Consider the following 26,079-nt stretch of genomic DNA (forward strand, 5'->3'; position numbering starts at 1 on the left):
TAGCATTTGCTATTTAACCCAGAAATTGTTAGTTTAAAATGATCTTCAAGGTTCCCAGAACATTAGTGGACAAAAAAATCCTTATAAAAATGCCATATTTTTGCTAATCTGCAGCATCAGAGACTAAAACCATGCTAATCCACCTATTTAGCCATGCTACAAGGCTTAAACAATAAATGCACCTCACAACATTTAAACTGACCGTCAATAACAAAAACATGTAAGCAATATTATATTAGCCTGTGTTAATGCTGGAACCTAGCACCCTAACTTCTGGGCAACAATGTAGTGATAGTGCTGTGAAATTCATATATCCTACATGATGCTGTGGTGGATAAACATCCCACAACACTGGATTGTGCTGCAGACTACAACTCATTAGCATGTAGCCTAATGGACAGGGATCGCTAACCATGGAGTCTGCTTTGGAGATGTGTGCTGATCGCCTCCCAACCCTACTTTACTGATATCCTCTACGCAAGAGAAGCACAAATTATGTTTTAGAATGGATGTATATAAAATTATTATAAATTATTTATCAAGATTAATAACTTAATCTTGATAAATGCATGCAGACACCATTCTGTCGTAAGAAAAAGTTAACAGAGAACGCCCAAATCCTCAGTATGCAAAGAACATAAGTTAGTAAATGTTCTAGGAGATGGATTGTGTTACGAGGAAACATCCACAAATGCTTCAGACAGACTTCTCTCTGAACAACAGCAGGCAACAAGGAGATCTTTCTGACAACAGCCAAGTTACTCACCCATTTCTGTTGCTATGTCTCCCTCCCTCACCCCTCACTCACCCTGCTTCTCCTTCCATATACAGCTCAGCCAGCCAGATGGAGCCCAGATCTTCCTGTCCCCTTTCATACTCTACTTCCTCCTCCTCCTCTTCTCGCAGCCACACTGGGATGGCATTGTGCTTAGGTCTGGATGCACCCTGCTTGGTTGCTCTCAGACTGGAACTGTGCTGTGCCTTCACATCAGCGCTCACAGAGTCTTTGGCTTTGTTATCAATCACCCTACATGTACTTGCAGAAACAGGGATGACTTTGCTGGCTGGTTTGGGGTCAGATTTTTGCTTCTCATTGCTTCCCTGTAGTCTCTCGTCATATGCGATATCATCCAGCTCTGCCTCCTTCAGAGGCGGCCAGGTGTTTGATGGAGTTTTGTTTCCTTTTTCTTGGTTCTGAACAAATAAAATACCGGCAGGAGTTTTCACCTCTCTATTCTCCCATCCCTTCATGAGTTTTTCCATCTCTGCATTTTCTTCCTTATGTATTTCCTCATTTGTCTCAACACCAAGTTTTCTTTGTTGCCTGAAAAAAATGGTCTCCTTGTCTTCCTTCCCTTTTTCAATTCTAATTCTTTCATTTTCCAATTTTTTTATGTTTTTCTTTTCCGCCTCTTCCTTTACCTTTTCCCTTTCTAACCTTTCTCTCTCCAGTATTTGATTTTGTATCTTCTCCATCTCTTCTCTCCTTATTCTTTCAATTTCTTTCTTCTCCACCCTTTCTCTCTCTAGTCTTTCCCTTTCTTTCTTCTCCATCTCTTCTCTCTCTAGTCTTTCTCTTTTTTTCCTATCTTGCTCTTCTCTTTGCAGTCTTTCCTTTTCTATCTTCTCCATCTCTTTTCTTTTTCTTTCCCTTTCTTTTCTCTCTGCCTCTTTCCTCCTTAGTCTTTCCATTTCTTTCTTCTCTACTTCTTCTCTCAGTCTTTCCATTTCTTTCTTCTCTGCTTCTTCTCTTTTTAGCCTTTCTTTTTCCTCCATCTCTAATCTTTTCAGTTTCTCCTTTTCCTTCTTCTCTTCTTCACGTCTCTTTAATCTTTCTTTTTCAATCTTGTCTGCCTCTTCTCTGTTAAGTCTTTCTTTTTCTTGCCTTTCAGCTTCTTCCAGCTCTTCTTTCTCCCTTTCAGCCTTTCTGCGGTTTTCCATTTCCTCTCTTTCTCGTCTCTCCATCTCCAGTTCTCTCTGTTTCTCTTGTTCGCTGGCCGCCAGTCTCAGACTTGCCACCAGACCCAGTCCGTGCGTCATGTTTACTGCTCCCTGAGCTGGTTCAGCCTTGGGGACCTCGTCTTCAACCATCATCTGACTTTCTGCTGAGTCAGAGAAAGCTGCAGGAGGTAAAATGTCCACACCAGCAGAGTTTGGTGGCTCATTATCTGGCTCTGCGGTGCACCGGATCGTTGCATCGTCTTTTTGAAAACATGACTGTTCTTCTCTGTTTGTAAGTGGCTGTAGTTTATCGGCTGAAGGCTCCTGACTGGTACCATTTGATGCAGATGTGTGCAGCATGGAGGCCATTGTCTCATAGCTAAGAAGCAAAATATGACAGGAAAACTATGAGACACAGCTCACCCTGAAATGACCCAGCAACATGACCAGAGCTGAACTCAGCGACAGAGAACCAGCCAGACATCATGCTTGATTAGTTTCCTTAGTAGACTTTGTTTTGGTGTGCTTCCAAAAAATGCTGTTTGAAGAACCCACAGGAAACATGGGTTTGTTTTTAATAGAGAAAACTGCTCTTTTGGTACAGCCAGGAGCAACCAAAATACTTTCCAAATGCTGTCAAAAGCTCCAATTCAAGAGGAAAATAAGTAAATATGCAAGTTCTCTGCAACTAGCTGTCATTGAGCAACGTTTTCTCAGCAGAATAAGTGAATTTAACAACAGAACCAATGAAAATTAATCAGCAATGAAGCACTGAGATTATCTCTTATAGGTTTAGGAAAGCATATGGCATATTTCTGCATAAATATGATCAGATGTTTACAGAACAGCAAAACAGACAGTAATCAATTTGTAGTTAATTTCAGTTTAGAATTAGATGACTTTTTGTAGAAATGTCAATATTAATAATAGGAACAACTAGACTGCTTTCTCGTTTTGTCTTTGCTGTTTGTCTATGCAGCGGGGAAATTCATGACAACCTCAAAAAAGCATTTGTATTTTCTCAAATTGTGGTGAAAGGATCACTGCTGGTGCTTGGGCTACCTTTTGTGACACTAACATGTTGGCATCACTTATTTGAAAGACAATTACACACAAGTTACTGTGACAGCCAAAAAGAGAAGTAGTTGAAGTAATTTGAGTTTTGCTTCAGCTGCAACTTTGTATTAGGAAACAATTTCAAGTGGTTCCAGCCTGAAGTCAGACATTAAATCATGCCTAACTTGACTTTTTTCCATTTTAAAAGTTCAGACGTTCCCAAACCTAAATGTGAACTACTTTTATAATCTCTGTCAGGTTGGTGGTACTTTCAGGTTGTACTTTTTTTATAAAAAGTTTGTAAAAGATTCAAGATGGTTTACCAAAGTAGACAATAACCCTGGTAAGGATGACACAGCAGTAAGAATATATCTCACTTGAACTAACATTTAAAATAAAACCATTTAAAATGTTATTTTCATTTCATCTCCAGTTTCCCATTGGCTACTCAGTTTTTCCCCATTAGCGCTGCTAGCATAAAAATACAGCATTCCCTACTATAAGGAGACTATGGTGTCTGAGATTTCCAAAAGGCGCCAAATGTCTCCAAATCTGGCATGTTTGAAGACAGGTAAAGGTTGAACAGTAATCTATTCAGGCCTCCTGCTGTCTGCTTCGAGTCTTGCTCTTTCTCGCACATCACTAATACTGAAAATGAAGTAAAGCTGTGCTAGTGTTGTTTGCAGATTTACATTTGAGCCAAGTTTGATGCAGTTTAAATCTGGTTTGGTTTCATAACTTGTTTCATAACTTGTTTAAACAGAAATCTGTTTAAAAAAGCTTCAAAAACATTCAGTCACTATTGTTATTTCAGTCTGCAAAACGGCACACCTCAACAGGTAATCTGACCGCAGCAGCAGGCAGACTCACCCTCGGTGCAACACCCCAAACATCGCTGACATGAAGCCAGCAGATGTCTCCTTCTGCTCTTCTGCAATACACACATCATCCTCTGCACCTTTATGGGTGCTAACACACACAGAAAAACAAACATACACACTTATTTTACTTTGCAGATGAAATTCCTTCACTTATGAATGTCTACAGGTAGTACGGAAAGAAGAGCTTCAGTAACTCGCTGTTGTTAGGCGGCAGCACAGTGGAGCGATGTTAGTAAGTGCAGGTTTGCATCTGAATGCTATAAACCATCACTGACTCACCCCCCTACTACAACCTCTTCCTCCTCCTTCACTCCAGGACTCTCAGTACTTCCCGTCCCTCTTTGTGCTTCCGTCTCGGCTGTGGTCTCCTCCATAGCTGCCCACAGTTTGTTCTCTTCATGGCAAAGCGGCTCTTCAATGATCACAAGGTTCTCCTGATCAGCAGCTTTAGGTGGTTTCTCTTTGTCTTCTCCTTCCAGCTGTGATTTGTCTGGTGGCTGGATGTCATTCTCCTGCTGCAGCTCTCGTTTTGGTTTTGGGGGCAACAAATCTGTCCTTTCTCTGACTGGTTTTGGGGAAGGTTCAGAAAGGGCTACTGGTTGCACAAAAGGTCCCTCAGGCTCTTTAATTTCCTCTGGAACTGGTTTTGGTGTTTCTAAATGTGTCTCTGGATCTTCTGCTGCTGTTGTTTGGTTCTGCTGTGTCACCAAAGTTTCCAACTTGGTAGATTCTCCAGAGGATGAACTGCAACACAAAGAGAGCTAGATGAATACCATTAATATTTCCTTTAAACTACAGTATCTATAAACCAAAGTATCACACAATTAACAAACAAAAGCATGGCTGGGAGGATAAAGCAGAGAAGCACAAAGCACAAAGATGTTCCCTTGTCAGTTCTTACCCTCTGCATAAAGGTTTTGTACCCTCCTCAGCAGAGATTTGTACAGTTGTATCTTTGCAACTTCCCCCTTCTAACACTTTCCATAGAGGAGTCTCTGCGTCAGACAACCTCTGTGGAGGCGGTGCCAGCGTCAAGACCTCTAATGTCATTATTTTATTCAGCTCCTCTGATTCAATATCACATGGTGAATGAAGCGAGGTGGTTTCTTTCTTTTCTGAGGTATCAGAGTTTGACAGGGAGCATTCCACTACAGAGGGCTGCTTCCTGCTTAAGCAAGGAAAAGAAGGAAACCAAATAAGAAAATAGAGAACAAAAGAGAAACAGGCAGAAAAATGGCAAAGATTACAGCAAACACACAGATATGTAAAGACGTTTGAGAACAGAACTTGATGCTTGGTAGTAGAAGTAGAATGACTGAATACAGTTGTAAGGAGAAGTTGAAGAAATTGAAATAAACACAACATTCTTTCATTGGGGAAAAATGTCATACTTGGTTACCAAATGTTGATCCCATTAACAAAGTTAAGCTGTTTTTTTTAATTTACAATATACTTTTCCCCCTTTCTTCTCGACTCTAGGAACTTTTCTTTTCCACTGTGGTATAAATATAATGCGGCACAGAGGCTGTGAGATGATTCTTATATATTTTACATTTTAAAAAATGATTTACTGGTGATGAGTTTCTTTCGTTCTGAAAATCTTGTCTTTATGTTGCATTTAGGGTTCAGATGATTGGAAGAGAAAGAGAGAAAGAAAACTTAATTCCTATTTTTAGTTAATAAAAGGAATCAGTCATTCCAACCCCATACCACAGAGTTCATTGCATAGAGTGAGCACAACACCACATGTAAGAAATGTCATAAAAATGGAACAAGTCAGCTCAGTAATAAAATAGGTGAGAGATTTAATTTTCGAAGATAGTTAATGTTACAAGTAAAATCATTCGATTTTATTGTAAGCACAGAAGCAGACCACACAAAGCAGCAAACACCAGTTGGTCCACATCGTTACTGAAACTTACCGCTTTTCAAAAGCAGAGTTCGGTTCACTCAGTTTCTTTCTTTCTTCTGACTGAAGGGAAATTTGTTCAGGCAGCTGTTTGGCTGTAATGCCGTTTTTCACCAGTGGAGGGAACCGTAGAGCAGGAGGTTGAGTTTGTGTTTCACCTTTGACATCCGTTTGGGATTTATTGAAACCAAGTGGAGAAACGGTTTTCATCTTCTCCTTGTCCTCATCTGACTTGTTTTCCTCCAGAATGCTGAGTGGGTGGCTTCTCGTCTTCTCCTCCTCTTTTTTCTTTCTGATCTCTATCTCCTCCTTCTGCTGCAAAAGCTTCTTCTTTTCCTCTTCTTTCTTTTTCTTTTCTTCCTCTTCTTTCTCTTCTTTCATTTTCTTTTCTGCTTCCAGCCTCCTTTGCTCCGCTTGTAGCTTTCTCTGCTTCTCTTCTTCTCTCTTCTTTCTCTCTTCTGCCTCCTTCTGCATCTTTTCCTTCTCTCTCTGCCTCTCTTTCTTCCTATCTTCCTCTTCACACCTTTTCTCCTCTTCCTCCTTCTTCTTCCTCTCCATCGTTTCTATCTCTTCTCTGAAAAGTCTCTCTTTTTCTTCCTCTTCTTTTTTTCTTTTCTCCTCTGCTTCTTTGACTCTTCTCTCTTCCTCTCTCTTTTTTCTCTCTTCCATTTCTTTAATTCTTTTCTCCTCTTCATCTCTTCTCTTGCTCTCATTACCCAGCCTCTTTTTTTCTTCTGCCTTCCTTTTCTCGTCTTCCTCCTCCTTCTTTCTCTTCTCCTCTGCCTCTCTCAGTCTCTTCTCCTCTTTCTGCTTTCTTTCCTCCTCCTCACATCTTCCTTTCTCCGCTTCTTGTTTCTTCCTCTCTTCATCCTCTCTTATTTTCTGTTGTTCCTTCTCTTTTGCCTCTTTCAAAAGTCTTTCCTCAATCTTTCTCGTCTTTTCCTCTTCCAAGAGCCTCATTTTCTCCTCCTCCTTCATCTTCTTCATGAACCTTTCTCTCTCTTGCTGTTTCTCCTCCTCTCTCTTCAGATTTTGTTTTTCTGCTTCTGACTCCAGAAGCTTCCTCTCCTGTTCTCTTTTCTTCTGTTCCTCTTCCTCCTTCATTTTCTCCTGTTTGTCTCTCTTCTCTTTCAGCAATCTTGCCTCTTCGAGTTTCCTCGTCTCTCTCTCCCTCTTTGCATCCTCTTCCTCCTGCAGGAGCTTCCTCTTTTCCTCTTCCAGCAGCCTTTTCCTCTCTTCCTCATGCTTTCGCATCTCCTCCTCTTTCTGCTTCCGTTGCATCTCTTTTTCTTCCTCCTCCTTCCTTCTCCTCTCCTCCTCTTTCTTTTGGATTTCTGACTGTTTCTCTTTCTCGGCTGCTCCCTCAAACTGTTCTGTCAGTGATGGCTTTTCATTTGTTTTACTTTCAAGACTGCAGAACAGATAAATAAAAAGGCTTAACTTTTGGGTTTTCTTTGTCAGCATCACTTCACATTCTGAAGTCCTGTGTTAAAGTGCATTGCAAAAGTATTCACACTCTGGGACTTTTTCACATTTTGCAAAGCTACAAGCACAAACTTCAGAGTATTTTATAGGGATTTCATGTGATAGAGCAACACAAAAACACTGGCAGGAAAATAGTTCATGAATTAATCATCTAATAGTTTTTAGTTTTAGTTGGTTGGAATGTGAACCTCCACACTATAGTTTCAAGTAATTTGCAGCCTGAACAGGTTTTCCTACAGCATTGCCTTGCATTTACCTCCATCCATCTTCCCAATAACTCCAAAAAACACCATGACACCATGATGCTGCCACCACCATGAGTTAAAATGGGGCTGCTGTGTTCCAGATATTGTGTCCCCTCCAGGTTTTATGGTGGCATAAAGGAGGCTGAATACGAAGGCACACTTTTCAAATTTTTGTTTGTTAAAAAGAAATATGAAAAATCATGTATCCTTTTCATTCCACTTCTTAATCATGCACTTTTTTTCCACATGCAACCCCAGTAAAACACAGTAAAGTTTGTTTTTATAATGTGATCAAATTAAATAGCGGTGATGGCTTTTGCAAAGCACTCTGTTTGTGACATTGATCTTGTCGTTAAAATAAGAAAAAACTCACCCTGCAGGACACCTTTTGATTGTGTCACACCTAGAGTTGTCCTCTTCCAGAAACAATCCCCCTGATTTCTGTTTCTGGTTAAGTGATTTGTTCTCATAGTCACGTTCAGGTGTTTTTCTGGACAGTTTATCACTTACAACACTCTCACTGATTTGTTTTTTCGATTCAGTGGATTCAACATCTGACTGCTTAGGTGTGATAAACGCAGCAACGACAGAGGTGGAGGGCTGCTCAGAGGTGGAGCGCTCAGTGCAGGAAAAGGGCCAGGGAGGCGGCGGGGCTATGATCAGCTCTGAGCAGGACTGAGCAGGACTGAGGACAGAGATATAAGCAATCAGACTCAACAGGTGATTAGACAAGGCTGAGCAAGAGGACACGCTGCAGAGCTGTTGGTTATCTTAAATGCAGGGAGAAAGAGGAGGATTCTTGCAACGGGAAGTGAAGTGCAGCTGTTAGCAACCCGGAAGCTCCAAAACCAGAAGCACACAAAGCAAACTGAGGTATTGAGAAACTGCAGGCAGAGATTTCTCAGAAGCCTTGATTTGTATCAGCAAGAGGAATCACTCAGGTTGGTTAGCTTGGGGCTGTTTGGATCTTTATGAGTGATGATAAAACTTGTCAAGAAAAATCCGGTCCTAACTTGTCACCACATGTTTGTCACGCCGTCTTTAGTCGATACACAAAACAAAAAATGAATCAGACGAAAATGTTTTTCGCTTTCTTCTGCTCCTCGTCAAAACACACCAAAGAGCAATGGGGCTTTTAAGGGACCCATTAAATCTATTCATTTTGCAGCCTTATGTTAAGAATATTTTATAAGAATATGAATGTGGATACAGTAAAGGTTTATTGAGTTACAACATTTATTTATTCATTTATTTGGAGTATGTCTTTTATTTTTGTACATTTTGTTGAAAAATATACATTAATTTATGCTGTTTCTGAAGTAATTAACATATTAACTGTTATAATTGTAATATTTATTTTGAATCTGATACATATATTTAAGGAAAAAATATGCATCAGATATTCAAATCGATACTTATTTGAATATTACACCTTTTTGTTATTCTGCCTTTTATTGCGAAACACTTGTAACAAGCTCATATTTGCTGCTTAATCATCATGAGCTATTATATCAAAGAGCCTGAAACCAGCTGAATAATACAGATACCTTCTAATTATAATTTTAAAACAGAAAGTCATAATCAATTATGGAGCTTCTTTAACCTCCACATATGACTGACAACCAGAAATATTACTAAACAGCCACATTTTTCTTTCTTTTTATGTGATGTAAAAGTAAAGTAGCTTTCAGTCAGCTGACCAGCAGTGTACAGCAACAATAAGGGCTGCCTCTGCCCTTTAGTGTGCAAATATTATCAATGGATTCCCTCTGACCACCCATTTTCTGGAAGCGCAGCTGGTCGTATGCAACCATGTACTGTAACATGTTTTCATTTGGAGTTACACAATAGAGTAAAAAAGTGAGTTTGCACATTGTCCTTTCAAGAATTATAGAATATTATCATCAGCTAATGAGAAAATTTTAAGTTGATTAAAAGGTTTTCTTAACATGAAGACTCAAAACAGGGACAGTGACTGCACACATGACAAATCCATCCCACATGCAAATAAATAAAATAATATTAAAACATATGTAGCACATACACATTTCTGAAAATGCGATTTATTTACCCTAATATTTTTATTTAACAGTACTTTCCTTACTGGATTACAAAAGTGATATTTTTCTAAACTTTTAAGCAATTGCACAATTTTCAAATTTCAGAGTTTTAACTTATTTAAATAAAAAATCAAGTATAGATTTTCTTGTCACTAGATAAAAACTAATAAATACTGCATAATTGTTGTAAAACATTAAAGTCACACAGTGAAAATAACTCCAGCAGCACACATTGAGTCAAATGTGATCTGAGCAGAACAAACCAAGCAGGGCATCACAGTCATGATGGGGAAACTGAGAGAATCCAGTCGCATTTGTCCATCATGATGTTTCATCACTGTTAGTAGATTAGTAGTTGGCATGCAACAAAAAAAAATCACTTTACATGCAGGGAGTTTAATTTGAGTGTAATGCTCTGTGATTACTTTCATTTCAGATAAAAAAGATTAAAGAAATAAATAACTGAATAACCTTTCCACTCTGAAAGTATTGTCTTAGTTTTAAGCTTCATAAATGCAGTCTGTTCCCAACTTAATGATTAATCAAGTCAACTTATCATCATTTAAATACTGACAACCGCTTAAGGAAAATCTGTTCTAGAAACGGTTCTAGAGTCACAAAGCATGCATAGTGTTATTAACAACGTGAGCCCATGAAAATTTCAATATTTTTCAGAGATTCAGGAAATTCTGTTAAACAATTAATTATATAGCATTGCAGAAAACACATTAAAAAGTATTTAAGAGAATTTTTATAAATGGTCTAAATAGATCACATTACTCCATCACAATTATTGTTTTTTAGTAATAGTTTTTGTATGACTGGACCACTGGACAGAACATGAAGGATAAATCAATACTTCCTAATACAATATATGTATTCTCTAGGTACAATACTTTGCTGAAGCAATTAATTAAATTGGAAGTTAAATACATATTCAAAAACCTACCAAAGACAACAACCCCTCTCACGTTTTCCAGAGAGAGCACCATGCTAATGTATTTCTAAACTTTTTTTTTATTTTGTTACATTACAACCACAAACAGGCATGTATTGTGTTAGGATTTCTGGTAGCAGACCAACAAAATGCAGTACATAATTGGGAGGTAAAGGAAAAACAATGCACGATATTTAAAGGTTTTTACCCCCCCAAAAATCTAAAAATGTCACCTGCATTTGAATTGAAGAAGATAAGTTTAAAGCAGGTTTAGGTGAAAAACAATATTGAAGAACTTTTCAATTCATTTTCTGAAAAATGGAAGAGAAAGGCCCAACTACAAATCTATAGGCATGAACTTCAGAAGAACTTTAACCAGGCCTGAAGTTGTCCAACAAAGATTTCTCCAAGGTCTATGGCGACACTGAAGAAGCCATAATTCACAGTGTGAGTGTAATAATCTGTTGACAGGGCAACTATTATTTATGCACCTCACAAATCTGGAAGTAGCACAATAGATCAATTGCTGAAAAGAATATTCCATTTAGATTTTTCCAAAAGAAATGCAGGGGAAATACCTGGAATCTGTGAGAATCAGTGGATGATCTGCGTCCAGTCTATCCTAACTTTTGCCTTTTGCTAATAAGAAACTTTTGAAGTAAGGTGTATAAAAAAAAGGTAGAGATATCCCAAAAGCTTTGAGGCTTTTGTTGCTTGTCAAAGGTTTAAAAACCATAAATTATGCATGACTTTAAATAACTGAGGTTGTAACATAACGAAATGTGACGATTTGAAATAGATCCCCAAGGCTAGTTTTTTCTTCTTTCAGCCTGAATACAGCATCATTTTCAATTTCTATCCACTTTCTTTTTAAGATCTGTTCACTGTTGACAGATTAATTTCCTCTGACCCGACAGACTAAAAGAACCAAAGCAAGACTCTAAATTAAGCTCTGAACTCACCTGGTCTTTCCAGCTTTGCTCTCTGCGATAATCAGCTTTGGCTCTTCCAATGTTCTTCTGTTTGTGTCCGTCTGTTTACTGGTAGGAGACGTTTTGTCTTGGCTCATTGGACTTACAGTTGTCTCTTTAGCTACCAGAGGGACAGAGACTGATGAGCCTATAAAGACAGAAATCAAGGAAAAAATCATAAGAGTTAGAAAAACAAGATTTCAAATTACCCAAAGCCGATACGAACAAATAAATACATGAGACAGGTTTATTAAAAAGCTGGTGTACCTGTCTGACTAGAGCTGATTTGCGCAGAAGGAGGTGAAGAATGAGTAAAAGTGAGAGAGGAGGAGAAAAAAGTCGAGGAGGATAAAAGGGCGGCAGAAAGAGCTAGAGTCTCTGGGTCACAGAGGGCATCGAGATCTGGACTAGTCAGCAGAGGGACGGGGAAAATGTTTCCAGTGGCTGGAGCAGGGTCTGATGTAGGCCAAAGCCCCTGAGTAACTGACAGAAACAAAGAGTAAAGATAGAAAACACAGGAGGAAACAGAAAGAAAACTCATATGCAGAAGAACTAACAGAGGAGGATGCAGAAGGGGGTAGAAAACATGTTGGAAGTGAGGTAGACCAACCACAATGGTTACCTGAGCCAGAGGGGGGAGATTTAGGGAGAGATGATGATGACGATGATGAAAGTGGAGAAGAATCGGTGGATAAAGGAGAGGGAGAGGTGGGGCGTGCGAAGGATTTCACAACCTGGGGTCTGAAAAAGTGGGAACGGCCTGATGTGCAGGGGGGAAGATGGCAGCGAAGGCAAGAGTAAAAATGAAATATTATAGGGATGAACCGGATAAGCAGTACATCAATTAAAGAGAAAAGACACACCAGAGCTTGAAGCAGAATCATCTACGATCTGAAACTCTTGGGGGCGCTGCTGGTGCACTGTAGGAGCTTAAAGGACAGCAGAAAGAGGAGCAGTCAGGAAAAGATAAATCAGAAACTTAAGACAAAAAGCAAAAAAGAAAATGGATGGAAAACAAACATGCAGTTTAGAAACCACAGATGAAACCTTTGCTTTTCTCAGATGTAGTGAAAACTTGTTCTACTTTTTCATTAAGTTTGCAATGGTCTGATCTCCAAGAGGTTGTGTTCAGAAGTAGGAATAATGCAGCCTTAGTTTCCTTCTGCTGCCTGGCTTAATGAAACCCAAATCCTCTAAAAAGGTAGAACATTACACAGTAAACTCAGTCAAGATGAAGAGCTCTTCTACATTCTTCTTTAGTTTTTCCTCTGCTGATTTTGTAACCTAAGGTTAGGAAAACAAATCAAAAGCTGCAACCAAACCTCTCATTTAAAATCTACTAGTCTGGACAGGTTTAAAGCTCTGCTTATGGTGGTTCTCAAAGTTTAGATACTGTTCAAAAAATTACAGTGTTTGCTGCATTTTTATATCAGCTAAAGGGATCTTTATCATTACAGTGCAAAAAATAAAAATATTACAACCCCTTTGAGATACAAACGGTGTATTTTATTTGGATTTCCATAGCAGACTAAGACAAAGTAGCTCAGATTTAAAGTGAAATGAAAAGGATACAGAATTTTCTATTTTTTTTTTACATATACCCATAAATAAAATCTACTGTAATTAATACCTTTCATAATTAACCTTAGTTAGAAAATAGGATCTAATCTGACTCATGTTCTTTTTCAATATGCGGATATGTAGACATGTGGATTCTTGAATGTCTTTTATGCACCTATTTATTTTAAACTGCACTTTAGAGAGGATTCAAGCAGCTCAGTCACTCTGCTCAGGTTACAGCAACAACAGGAACTCTTATTAATTCGTACTTCCTCCTGTATAAACTCTGCCTATTTTCCTTCTGCTTGTTTCCACTTCACTGTGCAGTTTATGTTTGCTGAACCTCATATTTTATTCCTGTCATTCATACACATTTGTTTGACCTTATTTGGTTCCTGTTTGGCTTTCTCTGAATTACACATGTCTTATGGCTCTTTAATGTTTATTTGACTTAGTGAATAATTAAAGTCTGTAGTTTTCTATCTCACTGGCTTCGTTAAAATTTCCATTTGTTTTCTATTCATTTGCAGCCTTTATGTAATGTTTTCTACTTTGTTTGTTGTTTGTTTAGACTGTAGAAGACTTCAGAAGATGGACTTTTGTGTTACTGGTTTTGAGTTGGAGTGTATAGATGTGTTGGTGCTTAAAGTTCGCAGACATGGGGACGAAAGCCATTGTTTTAGGCCTGGATGCATCGGAGCTGTTTGTTTGTTTGGGGTGAAAGGTCAAACAATAAGCAACTCAATTGAATTACAACAACAAAAATTAATTTGGTGCACAAGTTTGTAAATAGGCTAAAGATATGCATATTTACCTTCTAATATTTATACCAGTGATAAATGTGCATTGCCAAAAAAAAAAAAAACTTTACCTGAAAGTAAAAGTATGTCATTTAGGTTTACATTAAGCTGCATAATCGACTGCAGCTTCAAACTAATTTAACATTTGTCCACCACTGTATGCTTAAAAGCAATGCAGTTCCAAGACATGGAACTGTTTTCAAGTATTTATTTTGTAAAGAAGAGTGGACAAATGTCCAGTTAGAGGCTCGTTAACAGCTGCATAGTTTTCCATTTCTCTGCAACTTTTCAAAGGGCATTAAATATGAGAGGATGTATGAATATATTTGAATCTAACATACATTTGAAATCAAATATTAGTTTTCTTTTACTTTTAAATTATTCCAGCCTTAAAAAATAAAATACAAATGCATCCTTATGGTATCGTGACAGGCTTAGCCACAAGTCACAAAAATGAGTCAGAGGTTTGAATTTTGACTGAAAATGAAAAAGATGAGTTCAAGTAGGTGCATCCACTCCATGGACCGATAAAACATTAAAATATTAAACTTAACAATATTTTATCAATCATCATGCATAGTCCACAAACAAACCCACCCCACTAGTTAAAAGCATTTCACAAGACCACCACACTAATAAAAACATGCAGCTGAGAATATGAGGCATGCCTGCACTGCAAAAACACAAAATCTTACCAAGTAATTTTGGTCTAGTTTCTAGTGCAAATATCTTACTACACTTGAAATAAGACAAAACTAACTTATAAGTAACTTTCTGGCAAGAAATAGGAGCTTGTTTTAAGTAAATAATTTCTTAATATTAATGAAAAAGTACTAGTTCCATAGGCAGATTATTTCACTTATAACATGGGAAAAATGTCTTATTATAAGTTAAATTATTTGCCAATAGAAACACAACGTTTTCATCAAAATTAAGGAATAATTCACTCAAAACAGGCTCTTCTTTCTTGCTGATAAGTTACTTGTAAGTTAGTTTTGTCTTATTTCAAGTATAGTAAGATATTTGCACTGGAAACTAGATCAGTGTGTATGCCAGCCTGCTTCCTGTTAGCTTTACCTGAGCCTGCCTGGAAGATTCTGGGCAGCGAAGGGGGCTGAGAGAGGGTCCATGTGACAGGAGGCTGAACAGACTGATTCTCGTGGGGCAGAGGGGGATTTTGGAGGGAGGTAAATTTGGGAGCAGGAAGCTGGCAGGCTGCTGAGATTGGCTTATGGGTCACGGCAGTGGATACAATGACAGATGTGGTTGGAGAAGACATGGATGAGGATGTTATTGCTGTTTTAGGTGATGGTGATAAAGAATGGGGAAGCTTGAGAAGCTCTGAAGACGGAGCTGGGGGTGTATTTGAGGTCAGAAGGGAAGAGGTTTCTGCAAAAGCTGGAGACGTATTACAGGAAGATTTGGATGTTGCTGAATTTTCAGGGAGCAAAGAGGCAGATGAGGCACTCTGAACTGGGGGAGGCTTTTCTGTGGCCTGCGTTTCAGGAGGACTAGTTACAGAGTCACACACAGCAGCGTCTGAAAGGGCAGTGCTGGCTATTTTCGTCCGCTTAGACCTGGGCGAAGGCTGAGGGGAGGGGCCAGGTGCAGGTTGGATGTCTGATTGGACAGGAGCAGCTGAGAACAGATGTCGGGAACGCCGGGGAGAGGGACGTGGAGCATTTGGCAGAGGAGGGCGAGAATGAAGAACGGAAGTGGAGGGATCAACATCATGCCCACCGGCTGGATTAATAGACGGAAAAAACAGTGATGAAAGATGGGGTGTGGAAAAAGAGAAACTATGAAAAAGACAAAGAGGGTTGTGACTGACAATAAATAATGAAACAATGATAGGATCATATGACTGTCAGTGGTGACACAGTCATGTGAATCACATGTCTTAAAGCAAAACAAAATAAAGAACCCCTGCTGAAACTAAGCATGCTTCCTGATAAATCTGATCCAATAGTAACTGTATCGAATACAAAAGTAAGAGCTAAATAACATTGGAAATCTCTTGAAGCATTCAATGATATTTTAAGGTGAACCCCTGGTATTTGTTGGGGTTTAGGGACCAAAACTAAAAATGCATATAACTGTCCATTTTAATAGTTGAAACAGAAAATATACCTTTATTTGCCTCGATACGCACATCTTAGTACTACCGCAAAATCTAACGTCGATAGTCTTTCCTTGGACTACAGCCAATCAGTGCCAAGAAAAATGAATGACGCTCTTGGATTCACTGCTTTGCAAATGTCAGCCAATAATGTGTCAGGTAGCATCATACCTAGATATTTAAGCTTCACAATACTTTTAAGAATTGTTAGATTTTCCACAAATAATTTTTGATCAACTGAAATTTTTTTTATTGGCGAATACTGAACAGGAATTGACAGAGGACATTTTCCTGCATTTCTAAAAGGTTTTAAGATCTCAGTACTGAGGTTTCACATTGGCAAAGGCTGACAGAGCTGTTTTTATATGTCCCGCAGCTAAAACTGTTCATCCTAGCAGATGTGCTTCAGAACAGTGACGGCTGGAGTCTGATGTGTTTAGTGTTTAAGTGAGAAGTATGTGGGTTTCAGCAGCAGGGCGAGTGACAGGACTGTGTGAAATACTGCGAGACAATCTGAGTGCTTTAACAGCTGATGCAGACAGACAGACAGACAGTGTTTCCATCCACACCTCCTCTTCACAGGCAAGGAAAAATAGTGACAGAAAAGACAAGATGGAGCTACCTGACGCTGGCAAAGTGACTCCAGTGGATGTTCGGGTGTCAGGAGGAAGGGGAGCGGGACGGTTTGGACGAGTTAGTGAGTGTGGAGCAACTGCAGGAGCCATTAATGGAAAGAGTCCAGCAGAGAAGGAGTCAGAAAAACAGGGTAGAATAACGGGGAAGGTTGGCGTGATGATAGGAAATGAATAAAATCAAGAAAACGTTCTACTTACCTGTGGCAGTGACAGACTTCCGGTCCTCCTCCTCATCGCTCTCATTGAAGTCATCCAGGTTGCCAATATCAGTAGGTTTGACACTCATGAGGCTGGCAAGACTCTGCATGTCTTCATCACTGAGAAACAGTAACAAACCTGTATTACACCACTGTTACAGATGGGTAGGCAACATCACTCAGGCAATGAATCATCAAATATGTGATGCATTTGACCCCAAAATATGTATTTTATTCCTACTAACTTAATTAAAAATCAGAAGAAACCATCAAAGAATCATGCAATGCAAGTATTAGGGTAAAAAGTGACTCATGTTTATTTTGTAGGATAAAAAAAAATCCAACATACAGCTGTTGACACTCCAACCATTAAGATAAACTAACTCAAGCATTTCTGTAGAGTGTCAGAGAAATTAAAATTAGACATTTAAGGCCAATTTCACCTTGCTCCTCCTCAAAATAGGAAAGACAAGAGCACATACATCCAAATAAGATACACAGGCATTGATATTTGGAGATTAAAATATTGCAACATCTCCCTCAGAGAACTACTTCTTAGACAAATATGCCATCAAAATGACTTTTTCTGTCCTACAATCATAAACCCAAACAAGTGCAGTTTGCTAAGCGCTTCAGGGACATTAACTGGAACTATGTAATGTGAGTTTAAGAGTTTAAAAGCAAACATCTGGTGGCATCTGCTAGAAAACTAAAAGGGTCATCAGGGCTTTCTGGACAATATTGTCCCAAAACATGTGTCCACATCAATACAGAACTGCTTCACCAGACAGAAAATCCACCTTCTCCTATGGCTATCTCTGTTTCCAAACTGAAATCCTATAGAAAGTACGTGAGGTAAGCTGATGCAAAGAAAGACTAAGAGAGAACATGGGGCCTCTTTTTATGTTTGATCCTTGTAAAAAAATTAAGTAAGAAATGTGGAATTTCAGTCAAAGACTGGCTACTCCATCAGAAGATACATTTTTTCAGACTTCTATACAGTTGAAGACAGTAAAGTAATTCAAACAACTTACGTAGCTTTTCCTTCTCGAATGAAGACACACGACAGAGACAACTTGAGTTCAGCCTCCACCACTTTGACCGACAGTGGCTTCAGCTTCAGAGTCAGGTCAGTCTGGGTCGGCGTGGGACTGGCGAAGCGCTTCAGGTTGATGTCAGCAGAAGCTAGCACCTTGCGGTGACCTTTGTTCTCCTGTGGATAAACAGTAGAAACAATCTTTGAATTTAAAGTATTTTATCTGCCGCTTATTTTTATAGTAGAAGTTTAATCTGTTAAGGCTGATGTGATTATTGAGCAAAAGTTGGAACTCATCCCTTAATTTCTTTGGCTTTTCAAGGAGCCTGACTTTGGACTTTGGCTGATTTGTATATATTGTGAGTTTAGTGATGCACTATTTTAAAAGGAATGTTCTTCATCCATAAAAAGACGTCAGAAGTCAATTGATAAACACACCTTGTGTCTGTAGATACTCAGTTTGCAAAGAAAGATTTCACATAAAATCAAAAAAATCATGGACAACCGTCAGCATTCCCTTCATGACACTATTATAGAGTGTCTTCAGTCAGAGGCGTATCCAAAGGTGCTGTAATACATGCTGCTACTGGAGATCCTCCCATCTACAAAAACCCTTTGAAGAATCTTAAATAATTAGGTTAATTTCACTTTTTGTAAATTGAATTTAATTTATTGCAGAAAAGAATCCTGTCACAAAGATTGTTCAATAACAGTTTTAAAGACATAAGATGTCTTTAATAGCCAGGCAGTAATACTTTAGTCATTCACTTTTTTAAAGCACACACTGCATGAAAAATAAATAAAAAATAAATAATTACTTCGAAATCCTGAAGAAGTAGTAATAAAGATTTATTTAAATGATTACAAAAAAGTTAAAGGTTACCAAAACCTTTTTGCACACTACACTGTAAAAAGAACTTGGGTAAATTTGCAGCTTAAACAGTAGTGATACTTACCCCCTCAAGCACAAATGTCCATTCCTTGTCCTCAAACTCGTCTGTGTTAGGTTCCTAAAGGAGTGATAAGAAAATTAGTTTTTAATGAAATATTCTCTACACTTAATGATTCTGTTTCTTTTATTTCTACAATTTTATATTTAGGTATGCATAAGCCCCTTCCAGACGTGCCAACTTTTTAAATCTAGGTGCAACTCAAATTATTAACTTCATGTCTTCAGTCTTTTTTAGACATTATTCATTTATCTAACACGTCCATCCTATTAGCTTACTTTGAGGCAGACAAAATGAGGTGGAGGAACTCAAGCACACTAATGATGGTTTCCTTCCACTTCAGTATCTTTGCATTTTGGTTGTTAGGTAAATTATATGCAAAACCAGAACTTTATCTAAAAGGAATGTAAGATTAAAGATAGCAAGACTAGGCAATTTACAGTAAGTAGAGTTAAACTTTAGAGAGTGTAAAGTGCACAGAGATACTGTAAACAGTTTGTAGATGGTAAAAAAAAAAATTAAACAGATAGACATTTTCCTGGATCACCTCTCAGAGTGTTTGAAATGTGATACCTTGAACAACGTAACGGAGATGTCGATATTTTCTGGAACAGGCCATATCACCGTTCCCCTGTAGGGGTTCTTTATCCCAGGCTGCCAACTGTGGAGCTGCACAATAAAAAGTTAACATTAACAAATGCACTCTTTAAATAATTATGAGGTACTATTTTTTCTCCAGATGTAGCAAATCTAACAGCACAAGTCACATTTCTTGATGCCCAAGCAAGGAGAGGAGATGTCTAATAACTGTGACTCTCCTCAGCCAGCAATGTTTCTGCATCAAAATCCCCTGCAGTCCCTTAAATGGCAAGTAGGAGCTGGCAAGTAGGAGCTGGCAGTCTCTGCCGTTGCCATTAATTTGTCAGGCTTTAGCACAGATATGTGCCAGAGCATCAGGCTATAGTACCTACAGCCAATTCATCACTTTGTCTCATGAACATCATGGAAGTTACAGTTACATTTGATTTAGATCGAGGTATCTTAACTTGATGAAAATCTTTCAAATGTTTATAACTATTGCAGGACAGAAGCTCAGAAGTCAAAGTTCAAAAAAAGATGAAAGACTAGTAAACTCAAAAGGTAAAAACTTACTTAGTAAGTAAGAGACTTTATTCTATCACATACAAATGCAAAACTGAACAAGTTTCCAATTTGATTGGCTTCTATGTTATTTGCAAAAATGTCTTTCCTAAATAGTTTGGTTAAAATTCTCTCTCATATTTTCATATTTCTGGTCCTATCATAGAGGCGGTCTAAACAGAGACCTCCCCAACATACAGGATTATCTGCATCTTTACTGAAAACAATCCTCATGCATCATGGAGAATGGAGTCAAAATAAACAACTTTTTTTCTGGAGGAAGTGAGGCTGCGTCAAACTTGAACTTTGCTATTTTCTAGCATGTCTGTTTAGGGGTTTTAATTCAATGTCGACACATAGACAAAGCTGGAATTTTCCTCTTAGTTTTGACAAATACAAAGTTTTGCTATGTATCAGCAAATTCTTCTAGAAACCAGACTGAACAAATGCATATATTTTTTTATTTTAAATACTGAGGGATGTTAAAATGACAGAAAATCAACTAATGCCAAGTTAGGTTTTCATTTGTTTAAAATGATGTTACTGTTGCAGGTTAAGGGAAGGCTTTTGTGTGTGATCTCAAAAGGAGAATCCCCCTGATGACACACACACAGTCTGTTGTGTTTTGTCATCTCAGCTTTACCTTAGAGCACATGCGTCTGTTCCTCCTGGTCCAAACCACTCTCAGCTTGTCCGGTTGCCTTTAGAAACACACAAACACACCAAAACAGAAATCAGACCTTGCCTAACGTTGTAACTCAATAATTATACCTAGTAAACACTCTGCTTGAAAGATAGAGTGAACGAGACTAGAAAAGGGGATGTGGAAAAGGTTTTCACATGGAACTTGGAACATTTTTAAATTAGATCTCAGACCATCTGAACAAAGTGGACTTTATGCCTAAATGCGATGCCACGGGGTCCAACACAAAGTCTTATGACTGTCACTGCTGAATAATACTGCCACTGCGACCAAGAAAAGCCAGTGCTGGTTGTATGAGAGTGTGATTTTGCAGGAGTGAATGGTGACATGTCCAATTTGTCTATCAGTATTTATAACCCAAGCAGCTGCTCATCTGTTATTAGACTGAACAGGGGGTGCATTCTTGTACACGTGTGTGTTGGTAGCATCACTTCATGTGCTCTCTTTAGTACAGGAAGTGAAAACGGAAACGGCAGAGTCACATGACCAGACTGAGAAGTATGTCTTCTTACAGGAAGATGGAACCCCCAATAGTCTTCCTGCAGATATCTAATTGTATAATACACAAATAATTTTTCATAAAACTCTTTAAAACTCATTGGAAACTCAGTCAAATTATATAAAACCCATATGTTTCCATCCATGGCTCTGTGACTCTCAATGCTGTCTTGTATGCGAGTGTTTAAGCTAAGCCAACAGTGCTTTGTGTGCACATGTGTTTATGTGGTATGTGTGTTAGTGGGTCGGCGTTGGCTTCAGAAATAGCCTGGGGGGCACACAGCGGGGATGATGGCTGGAGGAGATGAGGCAGATTTGGAGGAAATAAAGAGGACTGTCATGAGTTATGACATGAAAATGAAAGATGCAAAATCATTAAGTAAGTGCAGAGCTTGTGGGTAATGATAGATAGCTTAGGCTGAGGTTTTACAGACAATAGAGGTGGAATTAAAGTTAGTAACATGTTATTAGTACAAGGCTGTTCAAAACAACAACGTTGGTGTCTTTATTGTGTTTCTTAAAAACTTTGCTGGTTGGTTGCCCTATCTCTAGTAAATTTTAAACCTACAGGAAATGATTAGACAGATTTCTTTGGAGGAAGTAAAAAAAAACCTGCTTTAAGTCATGTTATTCCTGTGACTTTCTAGGGAGTAAGGTGCTTATTTGTACATTCACCGCATACAGACCAATGCTGCAATCAGTTATGATTTGTTTTCTCACTGTCTCCTCTTTCTGTTTTTGACCTCCAGAATCTCTTTACAAAGACATGAGACAGTGGAGTATTGGCTGTAAATCATCTGAACTGAAAAATAAATAGCATTGTGTGGCTTTCAGAGCAAAGTAACATTCAAAAAGTAGGTGCATGCCTTCATATTACTGCATATTAAAAGGAATATCTAATCCTCCACGTGGCCCATGGTATCACTTCCTGCACCTGATAAACAATGTGATGTTTGAGGTGTTCAAAACCTTTGTACGGTTTAAAGTACAAATCACACAGTGTTTTGGATAAGCTGTCGGTTTTTTCTTTATCTTTTCTTTTTCTTACTTGGAATTTCTCTCTTATTGCTTTAATCTACAATTAATATAATTTATATAATTGAGTATTTTATTGCTACTCAACAATTGTACCAATAACAACAAAAACTTCCCAATTTTTTATGTGTCATTATCTCTTAATAATCCCTCATCCTGTTTTCTCACTGCTTTTGTCAAATCTTCAGGGACTGCGATATTGAGTTTCATTTCAGAGAGCTATCATGCCGCTTACATAATAATTATAATAATTACATTACTCCAGTTCCTGTTTCAAAAGATATGCTTTTAAAACAGGACATCTGGACAAAGGGTAAAAATTCTTAACCCAACACTTTACACAAGAAGTTTTAAACTTACTGCTGTGATTAATGCAATTGGCTGTTTATGTTAAGAGTCAATTAGTTCTTTGTGACTCAGCTGCCAAATGCTTTGTATAGCAGGAAATTTCCCCAGTGGGGAAATACAAAGAGCTTTGAAATAAAATATATTTCCACATTAAAATAGCAGGAGAAAAATTATTTAGCAGATAATTTAGACTGAAAATCCTATCCAGATTAATATTATGCAGGTTTAGCCTATAGGCTAAAAACTGCTAGATTATTTCTTAAACCCAAACGCTGGGTTTAAGTTGTTGAAATATAAGTATTTATGACTAAGATCTACATAAAAATACAACAGAGACTGTTGAGTTAAGAGAAAAGACTAGAATGGGCCTTCTTCCTCTCAGGCCCATCATTTTCAACTAGATGACCTGATCTTTGCTGACTAAACTTCAAAGAAAGAATAACCAAACCTCCATGTGTGGGTAATACAACTTTCTGGAAATTATGCCTGTTAGATAAATTGGACACTTTGGGTCAGTTGTGATTCTGATGGTGAAGTATTCATAAGTCAGCTCCACATTTGCTTTGAGCACTGCCTTAATAATTCATAGTATTGATTCAACAAGGTGTGGGAATCATTCACCAGAGAGTGTGAATCTGTAGCAGATCAGTTAACTGTATATCCATGAAGATTTGCACCATCCTGAACTCCAGCATGTCATCTTCACCACTCTGCATACTTTAATGTATCGAGTTGCCACGATGTGATTGGTTCATTTGGTAGTTGTGCTAACCATTTAGACTGGTCTACATAGAGAATGTGATAACTGTACAGTCAGAACATTTAACATTTAAAGTGCCCTTAGGTGTAAGTTGCTATTAATCATTTTATGTATATTTTGGGTTAAAAACCTTGCCCAGTAATCCGGGCCAAAAAAGCCCAACCTTATTGGACTAAATAAATCAAGTCCTTGTAGGTTCCTGTTTAACCCAAGATCAGGTCTTCAAAATTATAAAAAGCCCACAAAAACAGTCAAGCTGAAGGGGAAAACCCCAACACTCATGATTGCCCTATATTCTTCATCGAAAGAAAATAAAAACTTAAATATAAGCTATAGCTACAATAAGTAAATTAAATTAAATTATCTTGAATAATTCACATTGTTCTAAAATATAATTCACACTGACTTTGAGAAGGTCTTAAAAAGGCTTAGATTTAGTTCGCTGAAATGTGCAGAAACGCTGTTTTTGCCCAACAGTTTGTTGGTGTGTTTATATGTCTAAATAGAGTCACCAACAAACGAACTTAAAGTGTTTCCTAACCGCATTCCTGAGATCAATAACACATGTAGGCGTGCCGGACTTTTGCCTTTAAAGATAAAGAAACGTAATGACCTTCTGTTAAGTGTCACAAAGATATCTGTCAAAGGCGGCGTCGGGGATCGAACCGACGACCACTAGCTTCAGCCTGCGGGCGGGGCGCCGTCAGCTGTCTCCGTTTAGCGGAAAGACCCACAACATGAGGCTGATCATGGCAATAACGGAGCCTTATTACAGCTAATAACACACACAAACAGCTCCCGTGAAGAATGTTTTCAAGTCAAACAGTAAAAGAAACGTTGACATATCGCAGACAAACCGACGTTACTCACCATTTCTTCGTGCACTCCAAGACAAGTTCCTGATAAGAAGCGATAAACTGGAACTTTGAAGCCTTTTTACCGACTCGCTGGAGTCGTTTCCAGACCGAAGTCATCGCCGCTGTTGGTAAGGTTAAAGTTTACACCCAGGGAGAGTTGAATAATCCAACTTTTATCGGCTAGTTCTGTTCCTCAGAAGAGGGTTTGCCTCCTCTTCATCCGCCGCTGATGAAACTCGCACAAGCTGCGACTTGCGCTCATTTGCAACACCTCGAACTGCACGCGCACCTCACAAGATATAACCTGGCGTAAAAACGACGACAACAGGAAGGAGCGGCAAAAGAGAAACTGACTCCCCTCTGAGGCTTTAAAAAGTCCCAACTAAACAACTGCAGGAGTTCTCATTGACAGCTTGTCTTCCCCTGTTTGGCTATAATCCACATGGAGGCAGCACAGCTTACTCAACTCTGGGTTGTTGTAACACAGATCTGCTTCCTCTTGACTCAGCCAACCCTCCCTTTTTCTGTCTAACAGACGAAGAGAACGAGAGAGAGAATATGCAAAATGAGTTTATGTTGATGCAGCAGCAGGCTATGCAAAGTCCCTGTGATACCTGGAGACTTTGACCCTGACTTTTTGTATCACTGTTGCAGCCTTATGTAGCCTTATTTCACATAATCAACTCTGCATAGTCTATCTTTTTTTGCTGTGTACAAGGGTGAAAATCCTGTATTGGTAAATTCTGTCCCTGATTTGTATCTGAAGTCACAGCTGTGACCGAGTCACTTCCTGAGCAACATCACCCCTAATGTTTCTGGGAAAACTGTAAACTACAGAAGCATAGTTTCCACAGGAGAGAAACAGACCAGGTTCACTTTGTAAGTATGTGTCTCTGTGTGTTTTCAGGTTAGGTCAAAGCACAGGGATTTTCCTCAGTGAGAGCAGCAGAGTATTTTTAGGCAGGGATCATTTATGGACAGAGGCAGCTGGATGGAGGAGTGTGGGGAAGCAGCAGCAGCAACAGCGGGACGGGTGGTGAGGGGGGAGCAAGTCTCTCATGACTCAGAGTTACTCTAATTTTACACTGTGGGTTCGGTCTTCAGTGCTGTCCACTCCTCCACCAAACATGTAAACCCACCTGTCAGTGTGATGCTCTGATGTCTTCATGTATTGTAGTTCAGAGCATGAACAGAAACTTCCTTAACTCTTTACTACTGTGCTGTATTGGGATAATTGTACACAGGTAAAACAACAACAAAAACATTTTTACTAATAAACCTGAATATTCAGCCCAATTTATTTTAATGAGTGTCAGACTACTCATTAGTTGCTATTTGTAATCAATCTATATGTAATTTTTACTTTATTAGATGTATGTTATATGTCAGGAGTCTGGTTCTTGCACTTTTATTGCACAATTCTTTAAATAAAATTATGGTTTAAAGACAGATTTGACAACTGTAAAAAAATTTTTTAAAAAATTCCCTTCTCACCCTCCGCGGGTGGTCTGTTCATCCTCTGAGCTCGGGTCCTCTACCAGAGGCCTGGGAGCTTGAGGGTTCTGCGCAGAATCTTGGCTGTGCCTAGAACTGCACATTTCTGGACTGAGATGTCTGATGTTGTTCCTGGGATCTGTTTGAGCCACTGCTCCAGTTTGGGGGTGACTGCCCCGAGGGCCCCGATGACCACAGGCACCACAGTGGTCTTCACCTTCCAGGTCTTTTCCAGTTCCTCCCTGAGGCCCTGGTATTTCTCCAATTTCTCATGCTCCTTTTTCCTGATGTTGTAATCACTTGGTATTGCTACATCCACCACAACGGTATATATATATATATACACACTGCTCATGACTTTACAGCTAAATAGTGTCTTTGTCTACATCCATGTGGGCAGAACCCGTATAAAAGAAATGCCAGTTATAGGTCCATATTTGAATACAGCTGATTGAAAACCAC

At 38.7% G+C, this 26,079-nt stretch overlaps 1 protein-coding gene across 16 annotated transcripts in view; it reads right to left on the reverse strand.

The window, feature by feature from the left end:
* The window catches only part of LOC103475409 (uncharacterized), a 30,878-nt gene extending 6,190 nt beyond the window's left edge, over positions 1 to 24,688 (reverse strand). Inside the window, exons 1-18 of one of the 16 annotated variants that reach the window (XM_081615185.1) lie at positions 24,137 to 24,688; positions 20,566 to 20,623; positions 19,356 to 19,451; positions 18,789 to 18,842; positions 17,831 to 18,009; positions 16,798 to 16,916; positions 16,587 to 16,676; positions 14,923 to 15,588; positions 12,349 to 12,414; positions 12,108 to 12,245; positions 11,753 to 11,968; positions 11,477 to 11,633; positions 7,891 to 8,202; positions 5,801 to 7,198; positions 4,780 to 5,043; positions 4,158 to 4,622; positions 3,868 to 3,966; positions 809 to 2,320 (exon numbers count right to left, since the gene is read on the reverse strand). In XM_081615185.1, coding sequence (XP_081471311.1) covers positions 809 to 2,320; positions 3,868 to 3,966; positions 4,158 to 4,622; positions 4,780 to 5,043; positions 5,801 to 7,198; positions 7,891 to 8,202; positions 11,477 to 11,633; positions 11,753 to 11,968; positions 12,108 to 12,245; positions 12,349 to 12,414; positions 14,923 to 15,588; positions 16,587 to 16,676; positions 16,798 to 16,916; positions 17,831 to 18,009; positions 18,789 to 18,842; positions 19,356 to 19,451; positions 20,566 to 20,623; positions 24,137 to 24,240 — 5,993 coding nt within the window. In that variant the 5' untranslated portion in view covers positions 24,241 to 24,688. Of the gene's footprint in view, positions 1 to 808; positions 2,321 to 3,867; positions 3,967 to 4,157; positions 4,623 to 4,779; positions 5,047 to 5,800; positions 7,199 to 7,890; positions 8,203 to 11,476; positions 11,634 to 11,752; positions 11,969 to 12,107; positions 12,246 to 12,348; positions 12,415 to 14,922; positions 15,589 to 16,586; positions 16,677 to 16,797; positions 16,917 to 17,830; positions 18,010 to 18,788; positions 18,843 to 19,355; positions 19,452 to 20,565; positions 20,624 to 24,136 lie in introns of all 16 variants that reach the window. The other 15 variants (XM_081615184.1, XM_081615191.1, XM_081615186.1 and 12 more) reach the window with 15 other exon arrangements.
* Positions 24,689 to 26,079: the final 1,391 nt, after the last annotated feature.

Source organism: Poecilia reticulata, chromosome 14, assembly GCF_904066995.2.
Source record: "Poecilia reticulata chromosome 14, P_reticulata-male-v2, whole genome shotgun sequence".
NCBI lineage: Eukaryota > Metazoa > Chordata > Actinopteri > Cyprinodontiformes > Poeciliidae > Poecilia > Poecilia reticulata.